Source organism: Sceloporus undulatus, chromosome 3 (genome assembly GCF_019175285.1).
Source record: "Sceloporus undulatus isolate JIND9_A2432 ecotype Alabama chromosome 3, SceUnd_v1.1, whole genome shotgun sequence".
NCBI classification, from domain to species: Eukaryota; Metazoa; Chordata; class Lepidosauria; order Squamata; family Phrynosomatidae; genus Sceloporus; species Sceloporus undulatus.
The window spans coordinates 159,529,532-159,554,022 of NC_056524.1; the positions used below are offsets into that span (position 1 = coordinate 159,529,532).

The window sequence follows — 24,491 nt, forward strand, 5'->3', positions numbered from 1 at the left end:
TTTAAAAAAAAGAAAGTTTTTGTTCTGCCTCAGTTTCTTCTTAATGATGTTGGAACTGTTTTGCATCCATAGGATGGTGGTGGTAAGCTCCGTGGCCACAACAAGGTGTTTTCAGCCACAACTGCAGTCACTATCAATGTGGAAGATGTGCAGGATACACCTCCAATGTTCATTGGCACTCCCTATTATGGATATGTCTATGAAGACACTCTGGCAGTGAGTATTACCAGGGGCATGTGTACCCTACCACAATAACATGATTGCTGCAGTACTGAACCAAGACACTATTTCTGAGATCACATAGACCCATCTGTATATGCAAAATGTTTCTTCACTTTGCAGATGATTGTCTATTTCCTTCTGAGGCAACGGCAATGTTACAGCTCGTAGAATACTATCACTTAACTATTAGAATTAGCTTTTCATGATAGGTGTGGGGCACATTCGCTAACAAGGGAGATCACACACAGTAGTATGTGTGTGACCCTTGCACATCCCTCTGTGCAGTTCTTGAGTCTAATGTTCAAACTTCATCATGCAGCGTTAATTTACTGGATTATATTTATACTGCATTAAATTCTTCAAGTAATTTCAAGCTATTGTAGGATACAGAAAGATTCTACCCTATATCCAACTATATATATTAAGGTAAGTCAGGAGTGGTCAACTGCAAGAGGACCAGGGACCAATTGCTCCTCCTCTACACCCCATTGGCAACCCCCAACAAACCCAAATAATACAATTTTCCTGTGCCACTCAAAATGATGAAAGGATTATTTTGAGACACATGACGAAGGAAAGCGGAGGTATTTGGTGGTAGTATGAAGTTATGTGGTGCTTGTGCAGACAAGTGTATTTTTGCATGTTTCCACACATTAGAGGATTTCTGTGTGGTTTGGAGGTTAAAATTATCCAAAATATATTCTGGAAAAACATTAAAAATTGGGTGGTGGCAGGATTTGGAGAACTGGGGAAGGCCTTTATGAGCTACAGAAGCAGGCTCCAGAGCTGCTTTTAGCCTTCATCTATGTAAGAGAACAGCAGGAAGGAAGGATAAGGCATCAGAGTGATATGGTAGAAGTGAATAGGCTAGGTCTGTATAAACAGTTTGATGGAAAGATTGTTAAAAGGCTTATGTCCCTCTGTAATGAATTGATGTCACTCATGCATAACATGAATAGACAGCAAAGTGATAGTTATTTACTTTGTTATTACTGTATTTTTACTGTCAGGGATAGGGAAGGGTTCTTGAAGGATTTTTCTGCCTCATATTCCAAAAATAACTTGTTTAGAGAATATGCACCTTGATGGGGGAGTGGGATTTGCCGCTTCACCGCAGGCATCAAATTGGCCAGGACCCAATACGGTTGAAACAGTTTTTGTCTATGTGTTTTTGTCTATGGAACTGGGAGGGGGTAATCTCCCTTCCCTAGTTTAGCCCCCATGCACCCCCTGTAACCTAGTCTGGAGGGCTGAATAACCATTCAGAGCTGGATTCTCCGTGTCACTCAGAGCTGCAAAGGGAAAGAGAGTCCAGCTATTGCTGGCATTGAAGTGCCAGCCTGACATTGTATTTAGCCCACTGTCTTGGGCCTGCCCTGCTGCTTTAAGTCATAATCGAACTGCTCAGTACAGTACAGCTAGCGGCAGGCTTTAACCTTGGCAGAGATCCATGTTCGCCCTCCAGCAGCGTAGAAGATTTGGTTAATCCTGGTTTAGCTTGTTGGACTACAAATGGATATAAAGCTATCCAGAGGTGAGGCCAATGCATCGTTTAGCTCTGAGGCTCTGCAGGCTGTTTGTCAGCCCATGTTGACAGGACTTGCTCTTCCACCACCCTTTGTCCTATATACTGAAGGGTTTCCTCCCCCAGGACTCTTATACCATATTTCACTGCAGATATTGTTGCAGCCTGCCGAGCGAGAGGGCAGGAGAAAATGATTTCTTGGAATATTGGAGGTGTTTTTCATGCACTTTGTAATCCTTGGCCATAAAAAATGCTATAAAATTGTGAAACATAATAATTTACCTTGGGCTGCTATTAACCAACGATCTGGAAATGCCCATAATTATTGCGTATGTTGTATTTTTATGGGATCCAGTGATGAAATCAAGGGTAATTAAGCATTAATTACTTCTATGCTGAGGCCCATAACAAAAAATATTATCATATTATAGTGATGGAAATGCTCACATCTTTCCTAATTCAGTTCTATCAGGAAACTCCACACAGTAAAAAGCACTTGCCAGGTCTAGTATTATTTACAGACTCTACTGTTGTACTATTTTCTCACAAAGGTGGGGACAATAGTATATTTTCAGACCCAACTTTTTCATCTTTTTGTTTTTTTACACCACATTGTTAGGCAGAAAAAAACATTTCTTTTAGTGCCTTTTGACACTGAAAATTGCCTTCAATATTTTCTTGAGATCATTGCAGAAACCTCTTAGGCTACATCTGCGTGGCAGAAATATTGCAGCTGGGCACTACTTTAATTGTCGTGCTATGGAATTCTGGGATTTGTAGTTTTGTGAGTTATTTAGCCTTCTCTTTCAGAGAGCTCTGGTGCCTCCGCAAACTACAAATCCCAGGATTCCATAACACTGAGCTGTACCAGTTAAAGTTGTGTCCAGCTGCATTATTTCTACAGTACAGATGCAGTCTTACTCAGGAGAAGCTTCAAGCTGGTATAGGTTTAAGGCAGTGTGTGCCATTCCTCTTGTCATGAGGAGACATTAATGAATTGGGAAGTGTTGCATTTATTTCCTTGACTACTGCATGAACCCTGAGATGAATTAGATGTTTCAGCCGGATGGTCAGTGGTTTCTTTGATTAGTTTAGATCCTTGTCTGTTCCTTCATTTTGGATTTGTTATCTCCTACACTCCTACACTTCAGGCAAGATGACCCAAGACATTTTGCCACCTAGGACAAAGGAGAAGACCATGTCAGTTATTCCTCCCCTTACATTCCACATACAGATGCCAACTGAGTTGGTTGCTGAATTTTACCTTAAAACAGAGAGTGTGAAACATCTCCCAAACCTCAGACAGCATGGTTTGTCTTCCACAAACGTTCCAGCATCCACCTAAAAAGATGGCCATTTATCTTCATCTAGTGGTAGGCCAGTGCTGGATGCTACTTACTCTATAGTGTTCTGTAACTGCCCAAAGAGAAAGGCGTGTGCATTCATAAGCTTCATACTGGGTTGAACTTTCCCTTCAGAACAAGTGCAAGGACAATCTGCTCATCTTTTTCTCAGTCTCACCAAGTGCAGATATGTTAAATCAATTGATTCTTCCTTTCAGTTAGAAGACAGAGATGGCAGAACACACATTTATCTGTCTTTTTGCGATTTCTCTGTTGGCTTAGTTCGAATGGGAGAAACACTCCTATAAGAATATTTATTGCTAATTCTGAAAATTAATTCAGGACAGGGTTCCCTCTGGTTATCCGCTGCAGGTGCAGACCAAGGGTTGCCACCACTGATTTCTGAATTATTTTGGTTTTGTTTTTTTGTACCTACTCCAACTCAGTCTTGCCTGGTGCTTAACAGAAATGTAAGCTTTTTTAAAAAACAAAACAAAACACACACATACACACACACAGAACTTGTTCTGTCAGAAGAACACCAAATTTATGAACTTTTGCAAGCTTTCAGACTATTTTTAAATAGGGAGTTATTCTGTGCAAAATTCACTCATGCTATTTTTGTATAGAAAACAGCATTTTTTTCTGTGCAGGAAACACCATCTCCTGTGCAAAAACAATAATTTCACATATAAATGTTATTTTCTGTGAAGAAAATGTTGTTTTCTGTACAAACCAGTAATCTATCGTTTTTGTATAGCATACGTCCTGAGCTGCGAAGATTCCTGTCAGTCCAGGATTCTTCTCTTGAGAGCTTCTTGACAATTGAGAGATATATCTTTCAACAATTTTTCAAATACTTTAAAATATTGTTCTCATGTCTACTTTGTTGTGACATTAGCAGATGTTGTAGCTTGAGCCAACAGAAACAGCTGCACATTTCCCTGTTCCTGCAAGAAAGCTCTACCTGCTAAATGTAAATGTTGAAGACGCTAAATCCTCAGCAATAATAAAAGCAGTAGCATTAGTAATATGGAGAGCCAGTATGGTGAAGTGGTTTGAGCATTGGACTAGGACTCTAGAGACCAGGGTTGAAATCTCCGCTTAGGGATGAAATCCATTGGGTGACCGTAGGCAAGTCACACAGTCTCAGCCGCAGGCAAAGGCAAACCCCCACTAAAAAATCTCTTGCCAAGAAAACCCTGTGCCTTAGGGTAGCCATAAATCAGAAATGAATTTAAGGCTCAAAACAGCAAACAACGTTACAATGGCTAACACTGGTTTCTGGCCTAGCCGGAGTTGTTTTGCTGAGTATATGAGTTCCAATTCTGCTTAAATTTTCCTCAGAATAGAAAGAGAATAATTAGAATTGGGTGGCAGGTCCAGGGGATTCTAGCAAGTTCTGCACTCGCTGATAGGCTTTGCTTCATATGTGAAGAAAGCTCCAGAATATCAAATACTGTTGCAGTGTCAGTGATTGTGCTGGAGAATGCAGAGGAAATCATATTGCTTCATTCATTCATACGAATAGGCCCATGAGTTGGGCAAAATGAGTTGACTAGCAACATATACTGGCCACAGAATTACAGTATAAGCTGGTCCACATCACATCCAGCAGAGGGAAGTGCTTCCAGAATTTATAAAAGCAGTATTGCTCTCAAAACTGTCTCATATAATAATGCTGGCAGCAGCTAGGACCAATAGAGGAAACAAATTACTTCATAAAAGGCTGGATAAAAAGAATTAATTCAGTGACCAGCATCTGTTAATGACATATGCAACTGCTGGATGTGCTATACATGTAAAGTTATTTTTTTTACATTGTGCAAAGATCATATCCAGCTAACAAGAGTGCAAGCATAGTTGTGCATGTGCAATCATAATGCATTAAAGTAAACACAGTAGCATGTGAATGTGCACTGCCCCTATGCATTCTCTTTACACATTGCACACTTCAATAGCACAATGGGTTGTCAGCCATGTGCATTGAATATTGACCCACGTACATTATACTATATTGATATTCCATATAGTATAATGTAATTCCGCTGGTGGGTATTTATGATGCACTGAAGTGATGTAGGATCTCGGCTTCCCTGTATTATCTTGGAGCCTATATGGTTACAGGGAAAAAGTTGCCTCTGTAGTTGGCTTGGTTTAGCACTTTGCAACAGCTTTATAGTACAGAGCTCTCTGTATGGAAACTTTTTTTCTCCTTTTCTTTCTAGGGTTCTGAGGTAATAACAGTTGTTGCTATTGATGGAGATCGAGGAAAGCCTAATGACATTCATTACAGTATTATCAACGGTAAGTGGATCAGTGGAAAATCCTAGGAATGCTATAGCTATCTGTGATGTTAAAAGAACAGGGAGCTTGGGTGTACATTAAAATATCTAAATAAGTATTTTAAAAGTCATATAAAATTGTGTTGGCATTCTGTATAGCTTATTGACTCACGCTTTCTGAGTGACTGATATAGACAGGTTGGAGTAGGTTTAGAGAAAGGTAACAAGGAGGTATGGAGAACAAAACATATAAGGAAAGATTGAAGGAGCTGGGCACATCCAGGCTGGTGACATTAACTGTACTCTTTAAATACCTCAAGGGCTGTCACAGAGATGAGAGTGTAGGCCTGTTCTCTGTTGCCCCACAGGTAGAACCAGCTCCAATGGTTTTAAGTTGCAGGAGGGTAGATTTCAACTGAAGATTAGAAGGAAGTTCTTAACAGTAAGAACAGTTTGGCAATGGGGCCAGTTGCATAGAGAGATGGCTGGGTGTCTTCAAAAAGAGACTGGGCAGTTGTCTGCTGAGAGTCATTTAGCTGAAGAGCAGGGGACTACACTGGATAGCCCATGAGGCCCCTTCCAACTCTATGTTTGTTTGATTCTATGAAAAGAGAAGCACCATCCCATCAAAGCTATCCACATTTTTGGACCATTGCATTCAATAAAATGTATAAACATGTGCTTACCTCTTTACTGCAATGAACAGAATACAGAAAAGCTCAGTTTTGGCTATATGTTCCCCTCATTTTTTTAAAGGTAAATTTACATATATTGCATTATTTTATTTGATGGTGTCATATTATTTTTATTATTAAGCTTTCCAAGCTCCCAGCATAATTTACAACAATTAATGCATAGTCACAGTAAGAACAATAGCAAAAATCCTGCATCAAGAGAGACAAAGCATTTTTTTTTTTTGCATCATGGAACTAAATGGACTGCATCATTAGACGATTGTAATGCTGTGCAAGCAAGTGTGCAACCAAAAGCACATATGCATCTCCACACAACTCCACTTCCACAACCTTGAACTGAATGCTCACATTCTACATCAGACAAAAAATGCCCAATTGCTTCCATAAGGAAACATAGAAATACATAAAACACCAACAGGATTCAGAGCAATATGTTGAGGGGGGGGGGGATACTATTTTTAGCAGTTTGCATTTTAAAGAGGTTAGAAGAATGTTTTTTTAAAATAAAAATAAATCCTCCAACCATCAAATGTAAGAAAAACAGAGCACTGCCATAAAGTCTTATTCTTTATGGAGTTTTTTGTACCCTTATTATTTCAGGAGTGTTAACTAGTGGAATTATAAAAAGGTGTTTTGTGTGTGTGTGTGTGTGTGTGTGAGTGTGAGCCTTATCCTTCCAAAAGTCCTCTATCATAGAAAACGCACAATGAACTCTGTTATAAATTACCAATTTCCACACAGCAATTAGGAAATATCATGATGTATGAGCACTAGAAACTGCTATTGACTTCATTTCCATTGTAGTCAAGATTTACTTTTTTGGTCTATGAATCTTGGTAATGGCCCTCTACATAAGTCAATATGTGCTCATTGTGGAGTCTAATGCCCTCTAATGAAGTCACACCTATTGCAGATATTAGCAAAATGGGACATTATTGGGCAGTTTTAAAAAATGGGCATTGGCAGCAAATTAGAGAAAAGGAAACAGGGGGAATAATAATTCTGCTGTTTTCTTTATCTGGCTTTCCCACACATCTATTTTCTAACAAGTCCAAAGAACATGTTTCATCCCCAATTTATGGTAAGAGCAACTAAAGTACATGCACTCTTGTTATACTGGATATGATGAGTATGCATGTAGTCCCTTGGGCAACATACATGGGGCCCTAGTTAGAGATAACACTGGTAATATATTTGTGCGGAGTAGAGGAGAGGAAGTAGACAAGGAGCAAGGGACATTCCTCTTATTCTCCTACATGTTGGTGTCATCCAGTGCTGCACCACCTAGACAAGACTTGAATGAGAACACAGCCAAATGGCGGTCTAGGATAAGATGACTGTGGGTCGGACTGGACAATAGGTTTATCATGCTTTTAGAAGACATGCTCCTTTAAGTAGTAAAAGCAGAGGCAGCTGTTGGACCCACTGTTGGGAGGGGAGTAAATCGCCTCTTAGTTTTACTGTGGCGTCTCATACTGTGACTCTAATTGAAACCCTGCCAGTGCCTAATCTCTCATCCAGGACTAAGTGTTGGGCTGGTCAGTCCAGAGCAACTGGGAGAGCTGTGGCAATAATACCAAGGATGGATCCATTGCTTTCACAGTTAGGATCCATTGGCCACCCTAGTCCCAGCAAAGGAAGTCTACTAAAGGGTTCAAAGCATATATAAATGAAGCTTTTAGGATATGCTCAGACATATATGCTATTTCTTCTACATATTGATGACTCCACATATTAAAAAAATGGAAGTATCAAGTTATTATAACAGTCAGCAATTAAATGCACCTATGTGCTATGTATGAACACTCAAACACTTTGAGTTCAGAAGAAAGGATGCATGTTAAAATACATTTTATCCTGTGTTGATAATTACCAAAGTGTGAGTGAATGGTTGGGTGGGTGAAGAGAGAGAGAGAGAGAGAGAGAGAGAAAATGCTAACTATAAATGTTTTTAATGTACATGGCTTTGAAAAAACATGGAATTACTCAAGGGTTGTTTCATACTACACAGTTATAGCACTATGATTACATTTTAACTGCCATGGCTGTATCCTATGGAACTCTAGGATTTCTAGTTTGGAGAGGCAGTAGAGGAGATCTCTGAATGAGATTTCTAAATGCTCCTCCCTAATCTACAAATGCATGATTCCACAGGATGGATCCATGACAGATAAAATGGAATCATAGTACTATACCTGCATTGTAAGAATAATCCTCAAGAATAGGTTTTGGGAAGATGTTTATTTTTTCCTTCTCTTCCTGATTCTGAATTTTTCCTTCCCACCATCTTTATTTCAAAGGTACTGATACATTAACATTGTCTTTAGTAAGACATTGACCATGGATAGGCTTTTTTAAAAAATAGAAGAAATGGAACGAGTATGTTCCCACTTCAGTACAATGCACTGGACCCAGATTTAGTCATGGTTACAGCAGAAAGTTTGAAATCAGTAAGAAGAGTTAGCCATAGATCTTACTGAATTTTCTATAATGATTACCAGGTTTGGACCCAATACATTATTTCTTTTTTTCTCTCTTTTCCTTTTTAAAAAGCCCACTTGGGAAGCAGTTTCATGTTCATCATTCCTAGATAACCATCTCTCAAAAGTGTTAAATAATAGTGGGTTTCCTTGACTGACACAGAATCAGATTAGATTACTTAGGGCTTGATCACACCAGCCTCTTTCTCCTTGCAATCATGGTCAACATCACTGATGCCACTTACCTTCCAATTAAATCATGGTTTAAAAGCCACAGGTGATAAAGCCTTTAGATTACTAGATTGATACTAAGGTGCGTTACAGACCGCCCAAAAGGGGTGGTCTCACACCGCTGCCAGTTGCTGCGTCCGGGAACCACAGCAGCCAAACCGCGCGGTTCCCGGGAGCAGCAACAAAGAAGCACCAAAATGGCGCTTCTTCCTGGGCCCTGGAAGAGGCGCCGCAAGGCGAGAAGCGCACACTCATGGCGCCACTTCCAGTCCACAATGTCCGGATGCTGTGCGTCTGCAACATCAAAATGGCGGCGCCCATCTGTATAGGGCGCCGCCATTTTGACATAGTCATTATGTGCGAGGGGCAAGGTGCGTCAGAAAGTGCCGCCCCTCGCACTAATGACGGCGCGATGATGGCACCTCATGGGCCCGTCTGTAATGCGCCTAAGATTCCATGATTGCTTCAAAGTCATTTTTGGTCCAGATAACTGCACACTAGATACAAAAAGAATATTAATCAATATTCCAATCCCTGACGAGGAGATTCCTGGAAAGATGAGAATCTTCACAGTTCAAGACTTTTTCTGCATGAAATACAAAGGTGAGTTTTGCATGGAAAACAGACTTTTCTATCCAGAAATATTATTATATGCGCAGAAGGCAGGTTTTCTGCACACAAAACATGTTTTTCTGCCATTTTCTGTACAAAAAAAGTGCATGCAGAATTTTCACAACATACATAAATCCTGAACTATGAATAATTCTCAAAAATTGCACAGTTTTGACATGTTTCTCACAGGGAGGGGGAAATGTTAGCTTATATTTAAAATATATGAAGATTTTCATGCATACTCTTCACTATTCTGTGTACATCCATATAGAGGGCCACCAGTCTTTAGTATAAGTAGTTCTGGTTGCAATAAGATTGAGGCCCTATTTTTATTTGGAGTGGTGGTGAGGGAAACCCTAATGTGCATAACCATATGTGTCTTTCTATTATGGCAGGAAGTGAAAGATCATTTGAAATAAATAACACAACTGGAGCCATTTCTGTTAATAAAACCCCAAATCAGCTGAAAAAAGAAGTATATGAACTGAAAATTCAGGTATTTTTCTTACACTTCTACCATAAAAATTTAGTTTTGCCATGATGTGATCTCTTGTATTGGAGTTATACCCTTCAGGATTGTGATTCTGATGACAATAGCTGTCACATAGGGTCAGCTTGGAACTTTAATCAGCCAGGTCTAGGTCTTCTAACTTAGATTAATCCTGAGTTGGAAGCCAATATCTCAGGTAGAACAAACAGACTGTACTGCTTTGTTAACCAGGTAAAGCAGAAGGTCATTTATTGTATACAGTGAGCCCTTGGTATCCACTGGGTTTTGGTTCAAAGACCCCTGTTGATACCAAAATCAGTGGTTGCTCAAGTCTCATTATATACAATGGGATATTAAAATAGCGTTCCTTATATAAAATGGCAAAAACAAGGTTTGCTTTTGGAATTTATATTATTTTTGAATATTTTGAAGACCTGGATGGTTGAATCTATGGATAAGAAATCCATGGATATAGAGGACCAAATGTACCAGGCTTATCTAGAGGCTTCATATTTTCTTCAAGTTACAGGAAATGGGCAACTAATGTCATTGACATATGTGGGCATAAAAAAGGCACATTGATAGGACTCAGAGCCATGGACTAGTGCCAATCCCAGTGCCAGGAACAAAATCCAACCCTAATCTTGGGAGCAAATACTCTCATATACACTGGATAGTCTTTGCACGATAATGGCCCAAGAACTACAGGCACATTACAGGCCAAGATGTTAAGTGTATAGTAAGAAGTCAACTTGGGTAAGTGTGAACTCATAAAGATGAACAGACAGGTTAATGGAGATGCCTAACCCAGACAAATAAACATGGCTTCAGGGGACAGGCAAAGCTGGGGTGGTAGACTGATTTAGGCTGCTGTCACACTGAAGAATTAGTGGCTGTTTGACACCACTTTAACTGTCATGGCTCCATCTTATGGAATCATACAATTTGTAGTTTGTTCTGGCAGCAGAGCTCTCTGACAGGCTAAATATCTCAGAAAAACTACAAATCCCAGAATTCCATAACATAAATCCATGGCAGCTAACGTGGTGTCAAACTGTACTAATTCTGCAGTGTAGATGTGGTTACCGATCAGCCTGGAAACCTAAACAAGCACTTCTTCACTAAGAAGTAATGTGGCATCTCAGCAAGTTTGTTATGTAGTTAAGGAGGCAACAGATGCTGAACAAGTGAGAGATGGAACTAGAAAAGACCATAACAAATGGCACCACAGATATCCAGTGTGGTTAAATGATCTAATTCCCAGCATGTTTTCCATCTTTTAAAATCGTTTTTCCTTTCAAGATTCAACACTTAAAAGGTGGCTAGATTTAAAATTGGTCCTTTAAGCATGGGGGGGTGGGGGTTAAACTGAAATGCCAAGTTTACTTGAGACCCACTCAGCCCCTCACTCTGCCCTATATGAATGAATTTTGCAGTTACTCAAAGCTGTCAAAATATAATTGCTAGGATAATAAAACTGAGAATTGCAAACACTTTTTAGCTGATTGTCATGGTTACTTTGGATAAATGACTGCTATATAACATTTTTGAAATGTATTGACTGCTTTTTCTTTGGAAAGTTCATAATAATATAAAAACACATAGACACCTATATTTAAACACATGCAGCAGCCTAAAAATATATCATAAAATCACTACACCAGTCCAGTTTCAGAAGAAAGTGTCTGTCTGCTTTTGCTGCAAATGATAATGTCTAGAGTCTAAGACCAAGAGTCACTTGATTGCTAAATCTATAATTGTTAGAGGAGACAATTACCAATTCTATAACTATTGGTTAGATCACTGTTGCCAAATGATATCCAGTGTTGAAGAAATGCCCTGAAGATTTCCCTTTACCACATGTAAAATAAGAACAACTCCTTGGAAGGAGTTATTGGGGGTGAGGGGAAACAAACTCAGTTCAAAATGTTAGCACTGCAATGCTTTTTACCACCGTGAGAAGTTTGTAAATGTATGGTCAATCTGGATATCTATCAGTTCTTATTGGAAGCTTTGAGGGAAGTGTGTCTAGTAAGAGAGCATTTGATATTCCTGGAACCTCGTAAAATGTCACATACCACATTCTGATTGAATTTTATAGTAATGCCCTTGAAAATCTTCCTGCCATACAAGTGAAACCAGAAATTATGATGAATGATGCCAGTTGCATCAGATGAAGTCTATGATATGAAGAAGACCATGATTAAGTCTATTTTGAAAGCTTATTCTACAAACTTCTTTCTTCCAGTCAGTCTCAAAGGTGGTACAAAATCCCTTTGAATACTAATACAGATGAACAGAACTATAGTTGTACCCATACACTATAGAATTAAAATAGTGTGACAGTACTTTAATGGCATGACTCTATCCAACAGAACCTGAGATTTTTAGTTTGGTGAGGTACTCAGCCCAGTCTGTCAGAGAGCTCGGGTGTCTCACCAAATTACCAAATCCCAGGTTCCTGTTAGAGAAAATAATGGCAAAGTGGTGTCAAACTGCTTTAATTCTGCATTGTAGATATACCATTGAATATCATAACAGTTAAGACTGGAGTTTTTGCTTAAGATATTTTAGGCCCCTTTGGGGCGGCCTGTAGGCGCACCTTTCCCCGCCGGGTCGGGGCCTCAGTGTCCAGAACGGCAGCTGCTGAGGCCCCGATCCGTCGCTTTCCGGGCTGCGGGGAAGTGGCTTCAAGCCCCAAGGACACCCCATGGCAGCGGGGAGAAGGAGAAAGGGGCCGTTTGGTCCCTTTCTCCTTTGGTCCGCTGGGCGCAGCCGTCTGAAGGCTGAGCCCAGTGGACCAAAGCAGGAAGGAGCTCCGAAACGGAGCTCCTTCCGGGGTTGCAGAAAGGGCGCCCTAGGCGCCCTGCCGCGCCCCCAATATGTCACAACCGCACCGCCGCGTTTTGAGGCGGCACGGTCGTCACGTATTGATGGTGGCGGCTGTGTGGAACGGCTGCCACCATTTTGTGTGCGCAGAGCGTGCACTAGGGTTAGCACGATGTGGAAGCACCGCCCCATCTTAACCCTAGTACACGTTCCACGCGTACTTTTTAGCCCGTCTGTAATGGGCCTTAGTCTTTAGGCAATCAGCATGATGCCGTAGTATGAATGTTGGACTAGGATTCTAGGAAACCAGGGTTCAAATCTCCCCTCAGTCATGGAAACCTACTAGGTGACCATAGGCAAGTTACATCTCTCAGCCTAAGCAGAAAACAGGGGCAAGACAACTCTGAATAAATCTAGAAAAACCTTTGATTGGTCATAAGTCAGAGTTGACTTGAAGGCACGCAACAACAATAGAAAATTGCAGTCTTTGGGATCCATAAGCATTACCTCCCAGAAAAAGTGGAGAATACATGGTTTACAGGATACTGTCATTCTGCAGCTCCTGTCTCCCTCTCAAGTTTGACATTGCTACTGACAAGGGCTATATCTTGAGAACTACATATCCCACTCTTTCTTTCCCCTCCTGCAAGTCTGTGATGAATTCCAGCAGTTGAAAACTTCATGATTATTTTTCTTCATCTGACATGCTGACCAGTAACAACAACCATTTTTGTGCTTCATTCATGTTCTCAGGTCACATACATACTGAATGTAACATACAGTTGGCCCTCCATATCAAAGGATTCTTTATTCATAGATTCAAGCATCCACAGCTTGAAAATGTTTTTTAAAAAGTGTACACTCCAAATAGGAAATCTTGATATTGCCATTAAAAAATACACCAATATATTTAATGGGATAAGCATCCACTGATTTTGGTATCCATAGGAGGTCCTGGAACCAAACCCTAACCAAGTGCCTAGCGTACATACAAATGTGTGTCAGAAAAACAAGAGAGCTGTTGTCTGGAGGAGTTAAGAGATAGAGTGAGAAAAGGTGCTTTGAGAATGGGACAGCCTGGAGTAAAGAAAAGGGAGCCTTTGGATGAATATTCAAAAGAGAATGTCTCAGTTTCCATACATCCTACAATCTGGGGGCGAAATCCACCAGGAGGCTTTACTGGTTCAGCCGACACAAATAAAAGAAGAAAGGGGAAAGCAGTGGGTTTCATTTGACACACTTGGGCTTATACTGAGGACTTGTGTAGTGAACTTTTGGTACAATGTGCATTAAAACTGTCAAACGATTTTACTTAAATCTTTCATTATACATTTAAGAAAACATCATCATTTATTTGTTTGCTTTTAAATATAGTTGACCTCTCCCATACTCTTCCTGCTTGTTTCTTTAGTCTTAAAAGAGAATTCTTGGAAGTTTTGAAGAACTGGTAGCATTATCAAATAACTATAAAATGACACAAAATCATAGAAATAGAATAGTAGAGTTGGAAGGGACCACAAGGACTGTCTTGTCTCTGCAATGCAGGAATACACAACTATAGATATAGATAGATATAGATATAGATATAGATATAGAGGAGATGGGATGGAGGAGGAACAGAAAGAGTTGGGAAGAAAGACAAAAGTGTGAGACGAGAGGGACAACTCATGCTTTTTTGTCTTTTGCTTGTTAAAGGCCTCAGAAGTCAGCCTTGACAGTGAAGAGCCTGCGTATGCCTTTGCCACAGTAACCATTAGAGTTGTTGACCTCAACAATCACCCTCCGACATTCTATGGAGAAAATGGGCTACAGAACAGATTTGAACTCACAATGTATGAGCATCCTCCAGAGGGTGAGATCCTGAGAGGCCTCAAAATTACAGTTAATGACTCTGATCAGGTCAGTGCCTTACAGTCTGTCTATTGGTCATTTTAAGTGTTACTGAAAAACGGGTGTTATTACAAAGGACAATTTTAAGGCTATTGTTTCCATGTCCTGCTTTCTTCTCAGGGAGGTCTGGCTAAAGGTCAAACAGTATGTGAAGACCTCTTGCAGCACCTTTGAGACTAACTGAAAGAAAGAACTGGACAGCATGAACTTTTGTAGACTTAAGTCTGCCTGAAGCAAACTTAAATCTATGAAAGCTCATGCTGCCAATTTCTTTCTTTCAGTTACATCTCAAAAGGATCTCCACACATATTGATTTTACAGACTAACATGACTATATCTCTGAAATCTGGGTGAACTATCTCACACTTTCTTTGTAGAAATGCTCACCCAATTGCAGAAGGATATTTGTTTGTTACAGAAAATGATTTTCCTCACCCAGCATCCTAAATTTTGTAGTTGGCCGCTAAAAGGTAAACACAGGGTTAAATTGTTAAATGTGAGTGCTTGGACATATATCTCTGAGGTAGTTCTGGGGAAACCTGACTGCAGAAGGAGAAAATGAGTCAATCATATATATTCCTCTGAACATCTAGATTGCTTCTTATGGTTCTAAGGTCCAGCAAGCCTGAAAGTCTGTGCTGAAATGGATTGTGTCCTTTCTTTGTTGCATTATTACAGATCTGCTCCGTTAACTGATGGCACTGACATGCGTATACTTATATATATATATATGAGAGAGAAATGCTTTATGCCACTAACCCTATTTTATTTAACCAGAGGAGCAAGTTTCTTTCACGTTTACTGAATCCCTTTTATTGCTGCATAATTCCTATGGAAACAATGATGACAAAGGTTGCTATGGGAACATGAGAACTAACTTGCACCTGGGATAACCTAAGAGGAAAAGCTGAGACCTAGAGGCTTAATACACATGAAAGGGCTGCAATTATTGGAAAGAAAATCGAGCCCATCAACATGTAGCATATGTTTCAGTATTGTGTTCCCAATGCTATGTTATAGAAAAGTCAGCCACATCCCTGCCATCCTGCTTGAAGCAACTGTTTTTACAGCAGCCACCCTTGTAGCTGCCTCTACTATAGTCATAGGAGGTGATGACATACATTTTAATCTATGTCTCAGTGTATTCTTAAGCACTTACATTTTAAATAATATGAAACTACGAGAGACCTGTTTTGTGTGTGTGTGTTTTAATGCAGTTAGTGTCTTTTTCTATCACACCAGGGTTACAGGGAATACATAACTCCCTTGCTGAAAGAGCTTCAGTGACTGTGGTGTTTCCCCCCTCCAGCAGAAATCAAAGTGCTAGTTCAATACAGGTTAGGTCCTCAATATATGAGCCTAATTAAAATCCTTGAAGGAAGGTTTCCTCTTGGTCCCACCATCATCATAAGTGAGAACACAGGAGAGGGCCTTTTTGGTGGCTGCTCTCAGGCTTTGGAATTCCCTTCCGCAGGAAAATTGGTGTAATTTGTCTTTAAACAAAAGAAAAATATTTTGATTGACAATTGACTGTTGATAGTTGATAGCTGACGGTTGGAATATTTGGTTAGTTGGGAGTTATGGTTGAAGCAGCAGTGTAGTTGATTGCTGTGTGTGTGTGGACTATCGGCCTATACAGATTGGGTCATCATGGCTGTGCCAACCAAACGGCATGGCAACAATTTGCTGGGAAAAAGGAGCTGCAAAACTGGCTCCTTTCTCCACTGCTGCTGAAGTGCCATAAGCACCCTGGAGTGATGCTGTGATGTTCCTCGCGCACTGCGCCATTTGGATGTGGCACATGAGCCACATCATCATCGTGCGCACTGTGTAAACAGCAACATACCAAGATGGCACCCACAGCACACGGTAGGGTTCGAGACAATGTGCACACCTAATTTTAATGTTGTTGTTACATTCTTTCACCCTTTTTAATACTATAAAACAGTACAACAGTCTTAACTATTTTTTTAAAATATTGCTTTACAACATTAATTTCAATTTTCAATTGGATCTGAAACTGGTGTCTTATTCATTTTCTGTCTGTCCTATCCCTCATAAAGTCTCCTGCACTTGTGAATGGTTCTGGTTTTTTTATTGTTTCTTACATCCTGCAGTCTTTCTTTCTTTCTAATTCTTTAATCTATACTGCTGATGACTGGGGACATGGTTGCTTCTCTGGTGTTCTACTCAGCCTTCCCTATTCCACTATGTTGAATAGAAGCACATACTTCAGCTAGACCTCCTGTAGCTTCACTTGTTCCTGGATCAGGATGAGGTTCTATAAACTTTTATCAGGTGGAACTATGGCATGTCTGAGGATGCATCTGCACTGCTGAAATAAGCCAGTTTGACACTACTTTAAGTGCCATCCCAACATGGTGACTGATTAAAGGAGAGTAGGATGAGGGACATGGAGAAGTATTCAACTGTGTTCCTTTAACTCGACATGAAGCAATAACACCACCTTCAGTGTTGTGCATCCAGCTACAGGAATAGAGCCGGACATGGAAATACTGTAATTACATATATATATACACACACATGCGTGCGCGTGCGCGCACACACACACACACACACATCCTGAATTCAACCTGGCAACTTCAATTTAATTTCACTCCCTCCTATTCTTCACAGTTTATTTGAGTTGAGCATATTTCTTGGTGCCTATATTTTTAACATAGCCTTCCCTCCTGCTGCCTGTCAAGAATACTAGGTTAGATGGACAAGACAGGGCTCCACAGACCACCGATTTGACTCAATATAATGAAGCCCCTTATGTTTGTAAAGTATTGTCTGCGGAAATGTCTTCTCTATGCTATGAAATTATGCTGCTACAACAGCCCTGTTTTCTGCTCAAGGGTAGCCTGAGAACTGCAGCTTTGTGAGAAAATAATCTCGACTAGAATTTTAACCACCCTTCTGACACTGCCCTAGGCTTCTGTCCTTGAGAGAGCATTAGAAGGGCAAATCATTGTATCATTTGAAGATCATACTTTTGCACTTCTAGAAATGTGCAGTAACAAATTCCATATTAATTGCTGTAGAGACATTTTAAGAAAAGACCAGCTACAGGACCCAGTTACAGTCCTTTCTTGGAAGGAGCAGGAAAGAGGGATAATGTTCATAATTGCTCCTGGTCAAGGACTATGTAGGTATTTTTTGGCTTAAACTGATGGGCAGATTTTTAGATAAATAGATAGATTTTTAGACATCAACTTCCTTCTGAAGGTTTAGCAAGGTCTACTTCCAGTTGATTCTACACTTAGCCAGTGGGAAACTGTTGTTCTTCTATTCTGACTGGATGAAGAGGCAAACTGCCAAATCTATTTTTATAAAATATCTGTCTTGTGAGCTGGGCAGATTACTTGAGAAAGCCTCTTAGCTTTCTCTTAACCAGCATCAGTGGCACTGAGGATTCAGAGCAGTCCTTCTAGTCTTCTTTTTGTATTCCTTTCCACAAATGAAATGGAGAAGGATCTCACCTGCTGGTGCCACCCTCCATCTTATCCATACAAAAGTAAAATTGACAGAAATGTTGAAGCTGTTGGAGAAACATTTTTTGCTTCCTTTAAAAATTAAATATTCCCTCAATTTTTTAGAAGGGCCATATTAGTGCCCTTTACAAATGGAAAGTAACTTTGGGCTGAAACAGACCAGCCACAAAAGCTGGCTTCCAGGCGACTTGGGGGCACAGCGTTTTGACACCGTATGTCCCCAAGATGCCCTGAAGCCACCCAGCCAACCACACAGGGGCAGCTTCAAGATGCTCCAGGGGTACAATGTTTTGATTTTGCATGTCACCTGAGCACCTGATAGTTCTGCTGGGGCCACCTAAGGCAGCTCAGAACAGGCCCCATGTGCAACAAGCCCTCTGTGTAACTGGGAATTAATGCTATATGCCACTGTTCCTGATGTTGCGTACAGGCCTTATCCATATTCAGTTGCATGCAGAGATGCCCCATTCTTAAATTCCATACCATGCACAGAAATGGGGACAGGACTGGCAAACAAAAACAGTTGGGGTGTGTCAGACTATTTTTCTGTTCTCTATGTGTGTTTAAAATTGAATGAAAGTGTGTAAAAATGGTATTCTTTCACAGAACCACACAAATACATCACACACATACGTACACAAACTCTGGTAAGAAATGCAGTGATATTATTACATGCTATCTTAAACAAATCTCTATTTCTTTTTTCATACCAACTCTTTCCCCATAGGGAGCAAATGCTAAATTCAATCTCCGTCTTGTTGGTCCTGGTGGTATTTTCCGTGTTGTCCCACAGACGGTTCTTAATGAAGCACAGGTTACAGTAATAGTGGAAAACTCTGGTGCTATCGATTATGAAAAGTTTCAGGTTTTCACCTTCAAGGTACTGTATCCACTTCTCCCTTCTTTAGTTAAAATGTGGGCAAAACATATATGTGTGTGCAAAGGAGTATAATTCTTGCTTTTGGCTGGCTTGAACCCAAGAAAACACTGCAATTACTCTAGGGGCTCATACACAACTCCAGCCATGGTAGGATATGGACAACATCTTTCACCAATTTTCAAAGTTTGAGTTGCAAAGTAAAAATAGTAGTAGTAGTAGTAGCAGTAGTAGTAGTAATAATAATAATAATAATAATAATATGTATTTATATCCTGCCTTTCCCTTTTGAAGATCTAGGCAGGTAACAACAGTCCAATATAACATTTCAAAACAGTAGTAACATAATCCCAATCCCCTAGCCCTCCCTCCTTCTGTGTCAGGATTATAGTGCAGCTGCACAGTGTGAAAAACCTCTTCATTTCAATTCCAGCATTACAGAAGTCGTGTGGCAGGATGAGGCCTAATTCTCCTCTCTTCCTCTCCCATTTGCTGTTCCAAAGCAGGTTAACTCTGCAAACCATTAGGTTTTTATATTTTTATCTTTGCTGTGTTTGTATACTTATGGGGGAAATGATAAAAATAATTTTAGTAGATTTTTGTCTAATTATGTAAACACTGCAAAATTAAAAATAAAACAACACACACAGAGTTAGCCTGCTTTGGAATAGTGAGTGGGAGGGGAAGAATCAGGCCCCCCTCATGGCACTGGCTGCTGTAATTCTGGAATTGAAGTGAAAAGGCTTATCACAAGGGTGGTGGTGGAGGGAGAGAGATTTCCAAGCAGTGCAGTCATGCAAAAGAAGAGAGGTGTGATAAGAAATGTTTTCAAAGAAGCATTTTCTGTTTCCATTCATAATGTAATTGCTGCAAGACACATGGTTGGTGTGATAATGTCCTAAAAGTTTGCTAAAAGTGTGAAATGATGTAAGTTCAGAGGTTCCTCTTCAGGCAACATGTGGAGAATTTAAAAGAGAGCCAAAAGACATGAATAAAGTTTCTTATATTGATACACATGTCGCTAAAACTATAGATTCCTCCTTCCTGTAGGTCAGTTTCCAACAAGGAGGGTTCCACCATTCATAGTGTGTTTTTGCTATGGGTTTTTGGAATGTATGGATTCCTATGTGACTAAGGGGCTTCTAGGAGTTGAGATCCCAAACTCTTGGAAGATCAAAGCTTGGAAAACTGCTATAGGGATTAGTGTGTTCAGAGAAGGGCAACCAAGATGATCAGATGTCTGGAAACCAAGCCTTATGAAGATAGGCGACATGATAATTCTCTTTGGACGTTCTCAGACAAGGGAAATTGGAAGTATAATCCAATGGCAATCCGAACGCAATCATGGGGTTTCACGTTATTGCATGACAGACTACCACACGCAATTTCGGGCAATGGGAAGTCAGTTCAAACACAATCATGGGGTTTCACGTTATTCCGTGAGAGGTGGTCACATGCAATTTTGGGCAATGGCAAGCTATTTTTGGGCAATGAGGAGTCAGTTCGAACACAATTTGAATTCACGTAAAATCACGGAACTAGCAAATTCATGTGAATGAGTTCTGGGCCCACTTTCTTTTCATTCGAAATTAAAAGAAATTCCTCCCGTGTGATAAACTCCTTTAAATATCTGAAGAGATGTCATGTAGAAGATGAAGCAAAGAGGGAGAGGGAGAGAATTCAAGTTACAAGAGAAGAGATTCCATCTAAACATTAGGAAGAGCTTCTATACTATAAGAACTGTTTAACAGTAGGCTAGACTTCCTCAGTATATGGTGAATTTTCTTTCTTTAAATGAAGGTTGGATCGCCGGCTTTCGGGAGTGCTTTAGTTGTTCTGGTCTTTTCCAACTTTAAGCTTCTGTGTTTTTATGACTCTATGAATATATCTGTCTAACTTTTAAGAACTGGAATTGACTATTTTTGGCTCTTTTTGAACTTCTCATGACCTTTGATCCCCAAATTCACTGGATTTAGATTAAGCAGGTGCAAATGGAATGCAACATATAATTATTCTTACTAAAACTAGAAGAATAACAGAGGGTTACGAAGCCTTGGCCAAGTATGCATGGTAGAGAAATTACATGGTGTGGCCTCATGAATACTAATAGAATTCAGCATGATTAACATTGCTGCTGTAAACATCAAAGGAAGTAATTAAAAAGAGAAAAGAATGTGTTTCTTTTTACTTAAGAGATTGCACACTCTGTCTTGAGCAAAACTGTTATTACTATTATTATCGGAACTTGATTCAAGATAAACGCCAAAGGGCTTTGTTAGAAAATATATAGCCTTTTTCCAGATTCAAAATGTTTTGGTAAGAAATGTAGTAAGAGAGAAAGTCACTATTTAGTGGGCGCAAGTAGGAAAATCCTCACTAACATTGTTGGGAACCAGATTTGCAGATGTAATTTTATATTAAAAATATGGATTTCCTCCCCCCCCCCTCCACTTTATGGAGAGAGGGCTTGCAGCTATCTGTCAGTTGGTCTATAGTTCTTAGCTAAGAGTTATAGATTATGCAATGTTAATTTTAGACGGCCTTATTTATGCCAGTCTCTAATACTTGATTGTTCTTAATTGAGAGTTTGATGAGCAGCTTTCTCTAGTGATTTATATCACCCAACCCAATGGTTCTAATTTTTCCCTCTATGACCCCCTTTACATCTACAAGCAGACATTGAGCCCCTCCCCACTCAACATAATATATGAATAAAAATATTTTGTTTAAGTTGTGAATTTCCATTCACACATTCATGTATATTCCCATTTTAACCTTTTGTAAGGAAATAGCTTCTGCTCCTGCTCCTCCTACCTCTGTCAGATCCTCCAATTCCCTCCTTCTATCTCTCTTCCCCTCCAGGAAAGAAAATATTTGGGAAGAGGAGAGGTGATCAAGGCATCCAAATCTTGCACTCCTCTGGAGCAACTCTCAAGCCTCCCTAGGGGTCCTGCCCCACAGTTAGAGAACCACTGACCTAAACACATCCCTATTTGATTCGAGCTAGAAGCATTATTTCAGGGCTTGATGCCTTGAAAATTGGGGTTCAGATTTTAAATGCTGGCAGTCACTTTTGCTCACTTCTGTTCAGTCAGTCAGGAAGTTTCTGGCCCTACTCCAGACTGTGTGCATAGCCTATGAGATACCCCATACACACACTTCATGCTACCACCACAATCTTTGATTATTCCTTGACTCCTCTAGTCTTTACACAGAGTTATGGAAAATTACATTTTGGATTATAATTCTCAGCACCGTCTAGGCTGACCATGTTGTAGTACAAGCCAGAGCTGCAGTCCAAGCAAGTACATTTTTAAAGTTCTGCTTTTACATCATAGTTTTAGCATCTTCAGCTGGTTGAAAAAAACAGTGGGAACAACATAGCAAAGGCACTGCAGAGGTGGCAGTAGATACTTGGAAGCAGCAGTGGCTAGCAGGAACTGGGCAATCCACAGGTCTTGAATCAATTTTGGAAGCAGTGTATATAGTATGTTGTGCATAATGATTCTCTGGGTGAAGAGAAGTACTATTGTGGTGACAAATATAAGCCCATACAGACAGGCCAAAATAAAGCTGCTTCAGGTCACTTTGGAGGTATACTGTTTAAATGATGCATGTGTCCTAAGAGGCCAGAAGTCACGCCAAAGGCACACTCCAGTCCTAAGGACTCAACCACAGCTTTAGCACAGCTTCTGGCCTCTTAGGATGCAGGCATCATTTAATCAGCATACTTCCAAAGTGACTTAAAGCAGCTTTATTTTGGCCTGTCTGTACAGGCCCATAGTTTCGGAAAGTATTAGTTTTCAAAGTTTGTTTTTTTTAGGAAAGTAAGATACTAAAATGTATGATTGAAAAAATGGTATTTGTGTTTAATATGTAGAGTAGTTTATGTATTTAAAATTCAATAAAATTTAAAATTTAAAAAATAAATTAAAAAATTGATATTGACAACATGTGAATGACACTTTCTAAAGATCAGAGGGAAGTGACTAAATAATAAAAGTCAGAGCAGCTTTTCTGCCCTGCATATTTCTTTAAATAATTAATTATAACAGGCAGTATAATAATTTTCTCATTTTGGATAATTTGTACAGCTCATACAATTTAGGTTACTTGATGCGGAATTTTGATTGCATGTGTGTAGGATATTAAATATTTTAACACTGAATACATGTAGTGCTATCAGTAAGGTAACATAATATGAAATCTGAATGGCTCAGCATGCAGACTGACCAGATGTCATAACCTCAAAGGAGGATAAGATACAGCAAAATGTAGGACATTCAAGAAAAATGTAGGAGATTATCCAATAAAAGCTAAAAACACTAATATATACATTAATTTCATATTGTTTATTTACAGCTATATTACGTATACTATATTTTATTATGTACTCAACCTATTTTTCTGATGAACTTATCTTGGCTTGTAATATACTTGTAGAACTCTGAGCAAAGCAAATGCTTAAAACTGTACTTTAATAGCAACAAACCCTTGACTGAATCAACATTTAAATTATTATTTTCATTTTTAGTTTTCTCATTTGCTCTCTTATCCCTCCTGCTTCTTCCTCAACCCAAATTGCAGACTTTCACTCCCCTGTCCTCTTGGTGCTGCTGATCTGCTTCAGTAACTCAGATCCTCCTCATTTCCTTTCCATCAGAAAACACACACACACACACAAAACCCACTACATGGTCAGCAATAATGTTCTCACCCCTTCCCCTCCTAATATACTGGGATCATGCTGCTCAAGTTAGTGTCTCGGCAGCTTGCAACCTTGCCAACTCATCCTCCTTTCGTTCGCCACACTGATGCAGGAAACAGTTTTCCTGTAGTCATTAGGCTATATTTTTGAAAGAGTGACAGCAGTAATAAATCTGTTGAGCTACCTCTTGCTTGCCTGCTGAGGCACCTGATGATACAAGATGATAGTTTTATGGCTCAAAATAGGAGAAATTTTGGCATTCCTCCCAGATCCCAAACAAGAGGTTGAAATGTAGGACATTTCCGGGAAAAGAAGAGCTTCTGTCAGGATGGTGAGTCATGTTATAAATTGCAAAAGAAACAATCTAAAGCAAAGCTTTGCAAAACCAGTTTCTAATGCCTACTCTGGTCAAGAAGAATTTCCTTCTAGAAATTCCAGTGGGGACAATGGATAAACAAAACCAGACCACAGGATCAAGGATGTGCTTTCCCTACCCAAACAAGATTCCCTACCCAATTACTTTCATAATTGCTACTCTTCATTTTTGTTCATTAATCACTCAGCTTACCTTCAAGGAACATTTGTTGCTGAACATAAAATTGTCCTATTTTATCCTCCCAAGAATCTTGTCCAGTGGGTTTGTTGGTATTAAATGGCCTAAGAACATTCAACAATCCTCATGGCTAAACAAAACATCTCATAATTTGGTAAAATGGTATGAATGTAAGGCATAGTGAAAGTCTTACCTTCAAACCACTGTAGTGTGATCAAATATTCAAATGGATTCAAATGAATGTGGGAGAGGGT

General features: G+C 39.7%; 1 protein-coding gene across 1 annotated transcript in view; it reads left to right on the forward strand.

The window, feature by feature from the left end:
- CDHR1 (cadherin related family member 1) overlaps positions 1–24,491 on the forward strand; it is a 64,455-nt gene that overhangs the window by 19,547 nt on the left and 20,417 nt on the right. The window contains exons 8-12 of the mRNA XM_042459877.1: positions 73–216; positions 5,319–5,397; positions 9,789–9,889; positions 14,408–14,611; positions 18,827–18,979. Coding sequence (XP_042315811.1) covers positions 73–216; positions 5,319–5,397; positions 9,789–9,889; positions 14,408–14,611; positions 18,827–18,979 — 681 coding nt within the window. The remainder of the gene's footprint in view (positions 1–72; positions 217–5,318; positions 5,398–9,788; positions 9,890–14,407; positions 14,612–18,826; positions 18,980–24,491) is intronic.